General features: G+C 60.6%; 1 protein-coding gene across 1 annotated transcript in view; it reads right to left on the bottom strand.

Moving 5' to 3' along the window:
- VOLCADRAFT_92842 (uncharacterized protein) overlaps positions 1 to 10035 on the bottom strand; it is a gene marked incomplete at both ends in the record, with an annotated part of 20598 nt that overhangs the window by 4573 nt on the left and 5990 nt on the right. Inside the window, 7 exons of the mRNA XM_002952225.1 lie at positions 680 to 845; positions 1229 to 2301; positions 4357 to 4443; positions 4811 to 5151; positions 5677 to 7320; positions 7844 to 8408; positions 9489 to 9564. Coding sequence (XP_002952271.1) covers positions 680 to 845; positions 1229 to 2301; positions 4357 to 4443; positions 4811 to 5151; positions 5677 to 7320; positions 7844 to 8408; positions 9489 to 9564 — 3952 coding nt within the window. The remainder of the gene's footprint in view (positions 1 to 679; positions 846 to 1228; positions 2302 to 4356; positions 4444 to 4810; positions 5152 to 5676; positions 7321 to 7843; positions 8409 to 9488; positions 9565 to 10035) is intronic.

A 10035-nucleotide genomic window follows, 5' to 3' on the forward strand; every position in this document is an offset into this window, starting at 1 on the left:
CACGTACATGCTCCCGCGTGTCCCCGACGCGTGCCAGAGTCCTGGCTGGAATGCTAGGCCGTGCTAAGGCCTCCGTGACCGCTCCCTGGAACGATTCCCAACGGTCTGTTGGGACTACAAACACCCCTTTAGCGCTGTCCACCAAATAACCCAGACAGCGCACCTCCGTCGTGGGAGTCAGCACGCTCTTCTCTTTATTCATGGCGACGCCCGCCCGCTCGAACTCACGCACGATCTCGTCCCGCCGGCTTGCGGCCGTGGCGCGATCCGACCCCAACAAGAACAAGAAGTCGTCTAGATAGTTAATGAGCCGATAGCCTTTGCCCCTCAGGTAGGCTGAAAACTCGCGCATAAGTTTAGAGAACGCCCACGGGGCAGACACGAGCCCGAAGGGCAACACTGTAAACACGTAAAAGCGACCTTCCCATTCAAAGCCTAGGTAATCGCAGGCGTCCTCGTGCATCCGGAGCTGCCAATAAGAGTTTGTGAGGTCTGCACTAATAAGCAAGTCGTTCGGCTGGATAATTTGCTCCAAGTCTGTCAGCTTCTCGAATTTGAACTTTGGGCAGTACACGTACTGGTTGACATACCGCAGGTCAAGGAGTAAGCGGAATTTGCCGGGCTGACGAGGCTTCGGTATCGCATTTAAGGGGTTAACGACCCGCGGGCGCACGCGAACCTGCCGCACGGCTCCTGCTGCCAGAAGTGCTGAGACGGATTCGGTAACAAAGGCCCGCTGCTCCAGCGCCCCTTGGTGATTTCGCATGACCCTCGGCGGCGGTGTGACGCCTGCCTGTTTCCACCACAACGGAAACCCCTGCTGCACCCACTGCTTGGTCCACGAGCTGGAGCAGACCGACAGCCACCAGTTGGCGTTCACATTGATGTTGCCAGACGCGGCAGGCAACCCGGCGCCTTGAACGACGTCACCACCCTCGTGGGACCCGGCCCAATCTGAACGCATGTTACACAAGGGCAACCGGCCGTGAGCCGGGCAAAGTCCGACACTCCCTCCTCGAGGGGGTCTACGTCTCTCCGGGACGTCATAGCACATAGCAGCGGCGCGCGGGCCTGCAACCAGCCCGCCGAAGGGCTACGCCACTCCGGGGCGTTCACACTCAAGTTGTGGCTACATGCCAGTCAGGTCCTACCCCCCGACGGGGCCGCAATCACTCTCACTCACGCGCCCCGACGCGCACAAACCGCACTGCTGGCCCACCGCCATCACCGTGGCGCGGGTGGGTTCGAGCACATGTTCGCAAAATGCCCAAACTGCTTGCACCTATGGCACTGATCCGTCGGCTTCGGGGCCCGCGGCGGCTTGCCGCCGCCCTGACTCATCGGGGCCATGCCCCCAAACTGCAGCCCCGGTGTGAAGGGCAGCGCCTGGTGCGGTAGCATTGCGCCCTGCACGGACCCGAACCCGACCTGGGCCTGGCCGAAGCCGGGCGAGGGCGCCACGAACTGGCGCTGACGGAAACCCGCACCGAACGGCTTCTGCACCGAGGGCTTGTTACCCCTGCGCTCACACTCCTTCTCAGCAACAACACGCTTGTGCGCGGACAACAACTTGCTACGCTCCTCCTCGGACTTGCAGCAGTCAGGGAGGTCCAACGACTCAACGGTTTCCCAACCCACCAACATCGCCTTGCGCAGCCGCGTGTTTAGGTCCGTGAGCAAGTTCTCACCCTCGGTGATGGCGTCGTTAGTTGCCTTCTCCAACTCCTCAATCTGCTCCGGTGGGGCCTCATCGCGGCGCGCCTCGCGTTCGTCCTCCAGGTTGCGGTTGACCTTCTGAAGGGCATGGTAGATTTGGTTCAGCTCCCGGTTCTCCCGCTTGAGCGCCTTGTGCTCCTTGCCCGACTTGTTGACCCAGCCATCGTTGACGTAGTCCAGGTCCTTCAATGGGCGCTCCATGACGCGACCAGACTTGTCGGAGACGAGAACCTTCATAGCTGGCTGCTCCATGGTCATCTCCAGTTGAGCAATGTGCGCGCTGACACTCGCCATTTGACTCTTCAATGCGACGTAGGTATCCCAAGCGTGGCCCATCGCGGTAGAAAATTTTTTCTTGTTTAAACGTGCTAGAGGGTCAGAGGCCAGCATGGAGGCGGCCTTCTGATAGTCGTCGGCTTGTTCTATTGCGGTCAACTGCGCGTGTAAGTCTGCAAGCACCTTCTGTAGCTCTACCACTTGGTCACCGACTCTACGTTTAGCTGGCATCATAACGATGCCCGCGAACATTGCCACTAGGGCGACCTCTAAACCGAGGAACGGGAACATGGTTACCGACTGCGTTATCTGCCTCGGGGCGGTGTAATTGGCAGACGACGCAGTGGAAACCTGTCAGTACTGACTAAATTAACTCGCGAAATTGCTCTTTCCGTCGCGCTCTCCGCGACTTGCCCTACTTTCTCACCAGTACGGCCCCGCCGTACCACCAACGAACTGCCGAGTACGCTCTCGGCAAATACACAGAAAACCTTGGTTTTCTTTCGTTACTCTCAGAAAACCTACAGATATATCGTTAATAATAGTACAGTAGCAGTACGACAGCAGTATAGTTAGTTGGACCACCAAAACATGAAAAACACGCAACGTACTAAAAACAAAATTTTTGTTCTTTTGGCTAATACTTAGTACCCTCGCTACGCCTCCAAAGCTCTTCCGCAGTCCATTATTTATACAGGAGACCAAGAGGAGACCAAGAGGATGAAACGAAAGAGGACTCTTCAGGAATTGAGGCCCCTCAGCGAAAACGGTTTTGCTGTACACGAGTTTTTCTGCGGGCCATGTACGGCGGGAATTACACCCCTCTCAAAGAGATGTGACGTGTGGTACAAAAGAGAATGAGCTCAACGCAACCACACACACACCCCGACAAGCACACAGCTTCGAGTGACGAGAGATGAAAAGAGCCAACGATTTCATTTCATCGTCGTCGTCGAGTGTGCTCGTCCAATGTACGATATGTGGTCAATGTACGACGTGCCGTACGTTATGCCTCCATGCAACCCTCACCTCCTCATAATCAATCCCTCTCACTATCTCTGATGATTCTATCTCTCGCACCCCTCCTCCTCCACACATAGCAAGAGGCCAAATGCAACCGTAACCTCCCAAGCCGGGAAACACCCACAGAGCCAAAAGCCAAATGCCATTTGCAAATACGTCATGTATGTAGAACGTATCATACTACTGATACCCCACTGGTACATCAAACTACAAGTCCTACCACTACCGCCACCACTGTTTTAGTCCGTGTACTACTGTACCGCCGGGAGCGCCGCAGTACACCTAAAGACATTCTGCATCTCGTGCTGTTGCTCACATCACTTCCCCCCCTCCGCCAAATCCACATCTTAACAGCAGCAGCAACAGCACTAGCACTAGCAACAGCAACAAGTGAGCGTGGCGTAGCGAAGTACGGCACACAGACACACGCTGTTGCAACGGCCGTAGCGAGCGCGTGAAGCTGGGCGTGCAGTGCGCCCGACCGCTCTCTTCCAACTCCCGATCGCCCATCCGTCCAGTCAATACACACACACGCACACACGCGCGCGCACACACATACACACACACTCTCTCCCTCTCTCTTCCCCCCCTCACAGCGCACCCCGCAACGTCAGAAACTAAACCCCTCCTCTGTTTGTAAATAACGAAACGACATAATAGATCGGCACACCACTCGTCGTTTGTGTGTCCTCTCTCATCCCCAATGATACGATTGGGTGCCAAGGCAATGGCCAACATCGTCTCTCCTCTCTCTCACACCCCCACCTTAACCGCCCCGGACTGCTCACATCCTTTTCCACACCTCTTCACACTCTCTCCACCTCTCCTTTCCTCTTATAAGCTCCCCGCCATTGAATTGAATATAAAGGCGGTTGCGGTTCAGTTCGACAGTTTCAGCACTTTCCAACCTGACGTATCCTAAAACCCTAAAAACACCTTCTCCCCCCACCCGTACCTCTCTTCCCGAGGGTCCCTATCACATCCAACGATTGACGATTCCGCCGCCGCCGCCCCGCCAATCCATTACAACCACCCAACCCACCATCGCCATCACCATCATCACCATCAACCTCATTGTCGCCGTCATCAACACCACCACAGCCTCCAATTTCGCCGCACCGCCGTAAGCCCCTGAGCATCAGAACGCGACCACCAACCAGGGCCTCACCCCCATTAACACACTCACCATCACCATCACCATCACCCTTGTCATCACCATCACCGTCACCATCGTCCCATGGGCAAAAAGGAGCAACGTCACCGCCGGCCCCCGGCGTGTGAGTGTGTGTGTGTGTGTTGAGAGAAGAGAACCATGGACCACATGCCCATTGAACCTCCCACCTTCACCTTCACCTTCAACCCCACTTCACGGGAATTTCCTGACCTCCGGTGCGCCGTATACAACCTAACCAAACCAACCACTCCTAGCTGTAAAACGCACAGCACAGCGCAGCGAAATACCACCAGCAGCCATTAACACACAGACGCACACACACACACACACATCCTCGTGCACCTGATACCCACCCCGAATCACTCAACTCTCCGAACCCACTGACTCGTACGACCCGGAGGACGCCTCCGCGACCGCAGGTACGCCGTCCACAGCGCCGTGCCCCGCCACTTCGCCCCCGCACAGGATACCGCTGGCAGCACCCCCATCATCCGGATTAACATTGTCATCAGCAGTAGCAGTAGCAGTAGCAGCAGTAGCAGTAGCGCCCGTAGGAGCTGCCGTCACCGCCGCCGATGCTGACGCCACCTCCCAAGCGCCGTCCCCGTCGCTGTCAAACACCTCGTCAATGTCCGGAACGTCGTCAGCTAACGTTTCATCGTCATAGCCGTCGTATTCCTTGTCGTACTCTTTATCCACGTCATCGTCGCCAACGGTAGTTGCGGCGGCAGTAGCAGCGGTGGTCTCGTCCTCTTCCTCGCCACGACCCCAATCCTCGGCTGCTGCCGCCGCCGCCGCTGCCGCCGCCGCCGCCGTCGGCGCGCCGCGGAGGTCCTCAGATCCGTGGACCGCTCCGCCACCTCCCGACAATCCCACCGCCGCTGCCAAGCAACTTCCGCCGCCGTTGCTGCTGCTACTGCCGCTCACGGCCGTCTCTCCGTCGCCACTGGAAATCCCCGCTTCTCCAGAGCGCCATGTAACGCCAGCAGCAGCAGCCGACGCATCCCCCTCCCCAGTGGCCTCAGTACCGCCGCCGTCACCGCCGCCACCGCCGCCGCCGTCACCGTCGGCCCCGTCACCGCCGTCACAGCCGCCGCCGTCACCGTCGGCCCCGTCACCGTCGGCCCCGTCACCGCCGTCACAGCCGCCGCCGTCACCGTCGGCCCCGTCACCGCCGTCACAGCCTACGGCATGGACGGCAGCAGCCGCCGCGGTCGAGTCCCCGCTAGCCGGCGCTGACCAAGACGGCTGAAACTGAAGCACCCCGCTGCTGGCGCCGCCGCTACTGCCGTTCAGCAGCTCGCCTCCGCCTCCGCTAAGAAGTCCGGCCCGCGTCTCCCTCTCCCCACGCTCCACATCTTCCCCCACCTCTTCTTCCCCGTCAACACTGACCACCCTGACGCCACTGCTACCCGCATCGCCGCCGCCGCTACTGCTGCTACTGCTACGGCCGCCGCCCTCCGCCTCCTCGCGGATTTGCTGTGCACCTGCCGAAGGCAGTCGCGGTCCTGCAATCCGAAGTGACACATCGAAACCAAGCCCCAAGCCCAGCCCGCTAGGGGATGACGCAAGACGACTCGTCAAAGTTGAGCCCCCGGGCAACGAAGTCGCGAAAGGGAGGGATCCGATGGACATCGGGGCAACGTCGCGGGGCTCGTACGGCAAGCCCGGCGGCTCCTCGCAGCTGCCGCCACCACCGCCGCCACGCCGCAGCGCTCCCTGGAGCTGCGGAATGGCCTGCGGCCCAGATGAGCCGCGTCGTGTCTGGCCGTTGTCGCTGCCGCCAGCAGCGGCGGCAGCAGCGGCGGCTGTCGAGCCGCCGCGATTTCCGTACAACGATATCGTACAGCTACTGCCGAGATCGTTCTCCTCCATATCGTGTTGGTGACGTGTCCCGCCGGCGATGGCGGCGGCTGCGGCGCCGTCAGCCTCACGTTGCCGCTGCTGCTGCTGCTGTTGTTGTTGTTCCTTGGCTGCTAGGAGGGAAAACGGCGACAACGGTACCGTCGATGTCGAGGCGGCTCCGGCCTCCACGGCCGCGTCCACATTCACCCGAAGAGCTACTACTGCCGGCCCCCCCGCCGCCGCCGCTGGAGCTCCCGGGACAACAGCTGCCGCTGCCGCCGCCGCTGCTGCCTGGTTGTCGCCGCCGCCACGCCGGCTTTCTGCGGGTCCCGCAACCTCTCCGCCGTCACTCCGTACTTGCCCGCTATCGCCAAGGACCTCACCGCCCTGAGCCCCATCCGGAGCCGAACCCGCCACCGCCGCCGCCGCCGCCGGATCGCCTGAGTACGGCATCTCCGCCCGTCTCATGTCCCCTGGCCTTCCTTCCGCCCCATCCGCCAAGACCTGTGTCCCCCACAGCTCATCGCCTGCGGTAACGCCATGGCCCACACCGCCGCCGCCGCCGCCGCCACCATCATCAACCGATGCCGTCCCAACCCGGGCTCCGTCACCAACGCCGGTGCTTAACCCTGCCGTACGCTTCGATTCCACCTCCGTCGAAATGCTACCCCCATCTGCCGCTGCCGCCGCTGCGTCCGTGGTGGCTTCCGTACATATCGCCTCCGGTTGCTCGCCAACGCCAATGCGCGCCCTTGCCGCCGCGGCGTCGCGGTCAGACAGTACGGCTGCCCGGCTGCCGCTGCCGCCGCTGCCGTCGGAGACGCGTTCTTGCCGCGCCGCCGCCGCGGCCTCGCCACCGGTGGCGTCTGTTGCCCTCTCAGTTAACAAGGCCTCCAGCGCCATGATTCGCTCCTCGTACCTCGCTGCTCGTGCCGCCAGCGCCGCAATCTCCCGCTGCTGGTGCCGTACCAGGTCATCCTTCATCCCCAGAGCACGCTGCATCGCCGCCAAGATTTCCGCTGGGTCACGACGCCCTGCCGCCGCCGCCGCCGCCGTGGACGGCGACCCTGACGTCGCCGCCACCGCCGCCGTCGCCGCTGCTGGCGGCGACGCACCCCCGCCTGAAACGCGCGCTTGGCGGGGGGTGGCTGCCCCCGCCGAGTCCGTAGTTTGCGACTGCTGTACATCAGCGGCCCCGCCGCTGGCGGCGGCGAGTTCTCGTACGCATGCGGCGGCGATGTGGTTCGCGAGCTCGGCTCTTAACCGAGCATTCTCCATTTCCAAGACTGCATTTCAGAGGGGCAACCGACAACCGGCGAACGGGCAAAATTCGGCAGTTGGAAACGCGGCGGTTGGCGGTTGAGTGGAGGAAAAAGAAGGCCATGGTAACGTACAACACGAACATGAAGAATTTTGAGGATGCAAGAGGGAAACATTAAAACGTCGGGGCTGCGTGGGATGCTCCGAAACCCGTCGGGGTGGTGGTGGTGGTGGGGTGTCTGCGAGATACGGCCGCCTTTTCTGAGCAGCCGCACCGGTACTGGTACGGGTACTGGTGCTGGTACAGACTTGACTTGACTTTACTGGGCTTTATGTCTTAGACACTGAGATCTGACCGATGCGGTTACACCGCCAGCGCTAAAAATTTCAAGATCTCCAATAACCGCTACCTGCTGCCGTACATTCGGTGCCTAGTCGCATCCAATACCCCGCCAGAACACAACCTCGTGAGGGTTCGTAAATTTTGAGAGCGGTTATTAAGAGGTAGTTGGGAGGCGGTTGGCGGCGCGACGGGCTGTGTTGTCGTACCTGCTGCCCTGTCCGTGGGGGGCGGCGGATCGGCATCCAGCACAGCCTGGATGCCAGGTAGCCGCAAGGACGAGGCACCACCACCTCCGCCTCCTCCGCCTCCTCCTTCTCCTCCTCCTCCCCACAAGCGACTACTGGCTTGCGAGTGGTGATGTTGGTGGTGGTGATGCTGGTGGTGGTGATACCCGCCGGCCTTCGCATCTATAAGACCGCTAAGTGAAGGCCGGGTACCAGGATGTTGATGCTGCTGTTGATGCTGATGCTGCTGGGTTCGAGCAGCATGAGCATGCGGATGGGGGGGATGAAATTGTTGGAACTCAGACGGCGACGCCGCCGCCGCCGCCGCCGTCGAAGAAGAAGCGCGCATCGCACTGGCGCTACTCGTACTGCTCGCCGCCATCAGGATCGTCATCATCCGCTCGTCCAAGTACGACAAACGCTGGATGTCATCCAGCGCTACGGGGATGAGCGGCACGTCGGGGGGTGGTACGGTGACCTGACAGTACGGCGGTTCCGAAACCAAACCCGCACGTGACAGCAGCTCCCCGGGGATGTACCTCGCCACCTGCGAGGCGAAGGCTGCTCGGCGGCCCAGTTCCTTGTCACGAAATCGCGCCATGTGCTCGGCAAGTCGCCCCGCCTGCGCTCATCATCAAGAACAGCAGCAGCAGCAGTAGCGGCAGTAGCAGCAGTAAGCGGCGGCAGTAGCAGCAATGGCAGTAGCAGCAGTAGCGACAGTAGCAGAAGCGGCAGAGTAAAAAGGGGTAAGGTAGCCGGAAGGGAGTATGTATGGGGTAAAGGCGATGTAAAATGGCACCCTCCCCCTATCTACCTACCCCGTACATACATACTTGCATACATACATATACACAATACCTTTACCTACCCACCTACCTAACCACTCGCTCGGCCCCTTCCCTCCTAGCACCACCCCGTCCCTTCCCATTCCCTTTCCGTGAAAACCAGACCCCGTGATCCCTCCCCCCCTCCCACCAGAGGCACCCCCCGCGAGCACTCTCCGTCGGCAGTCTCATCTGGTGTTGCCAGTACCGGCTCTCCAGGCCCCCTCACCCCACCCCACCCTGCCCTGGCGCCAAACTGGCTGGTGCCCCCCCCCTCCCCCCCCTTCGCATGTGCCTTTGCCCGCTGCTTCTGCTGCCTGGCCAGGTGAGTCCAAAGGGTGGTTCGAGCTTCTTCGGTATATCGCGTTGGCGTCGGACGGCTAGCCGGACTAGGATAGTCGGGTCGGTCGGGTCGGTTAGTTTGGGGGGTTGGGAGGAGCACTTGCATACCGACAGCCTTTCAGTATCAGCAAATCAGCTAATTCTCCAGGCCAGCAACTTTATGCCAGCTTTACGACAGCACTGCTTTACTACTTTTCCGCCGCCTTCACACCTACTTTTCTACACCTACTTCTTTACGGCTTGGCAAAACTATTTCTTCTGCATTTTTAGTCATGGCGGCTTAGGTAGGTAGTCTTTCCGACATCTTCTTCATTTCGTCATCCCGAGGTCGCGGTCTTCACGGACGCCTTTCGGTCAGTTCTACGTTTGATACACTCTTGCCCTGGCAGCAACTTCAATCGTGTGTAGTTCGTCTTTCCTCCCTCCCCCTTTCCCCCCCCCCACTCTCCCCGGCGACCCACCTGACCGCAGTACAGTTGGTGCCAGGCACTCCGCCGTACCACCTCGGCTAGGACAGCTCTGTAGGCGGATGGCAATCTGGGGTGTTGGAAGGGGGAAGGGGGGATGGAAGGCGGCGTCGGAAGAGAGGAGGAAAAGGTACACCAGCAGCAGCAATAGCAGCAGCCGCAGGAGGAGAAGGACGAGGAGGAGAAGACAAGAAAAAAGGGGGAAGGGCAGAGGCGCATGGGCGCGGGGGTGGGGTAAAGAAACGCGGCTTATTTGCTGTCGGACCGCGCGGAGGTAGCGCCACCTGAGTGCCCAACTACATGTTTGTGGTGGTGGTGGGGAACCCTTAACCCCTCCCCCCTCCCCCCTCTCCCCCTCCCCCTCCCCTCCCCTCCCCCCTCTCCCCTCCCCACCTGTGCACCACCCTGAGCTCCGCAAACGCCGCCTCCTGCCGCCTCAACACCTCGTGAAAGGCCGCCAGCTTGTTCTTCATGTCCCGGATGCGAGACTGCTGCCCGGATATGCGCTGCAGCTGCGACAGCACGTCCCGGCTCATAGCCA

Source organism: Volvox carteri (genome assembly GCF_000143455.1).
Source record: "Volvox carteri f. nagariensis unplaced genomic scaffold VOLCAscaffold_28, whole genome shotgun sequence".
In the NCBI taxonomy this organism is placed as follows: domain Eukaryota; kingdom Viridiplantae; phylum Chlorophyta; class Chlorophyceae; order Chlamydomonadales; family Volvocaceae; genus Volvox; species Volvox carteri.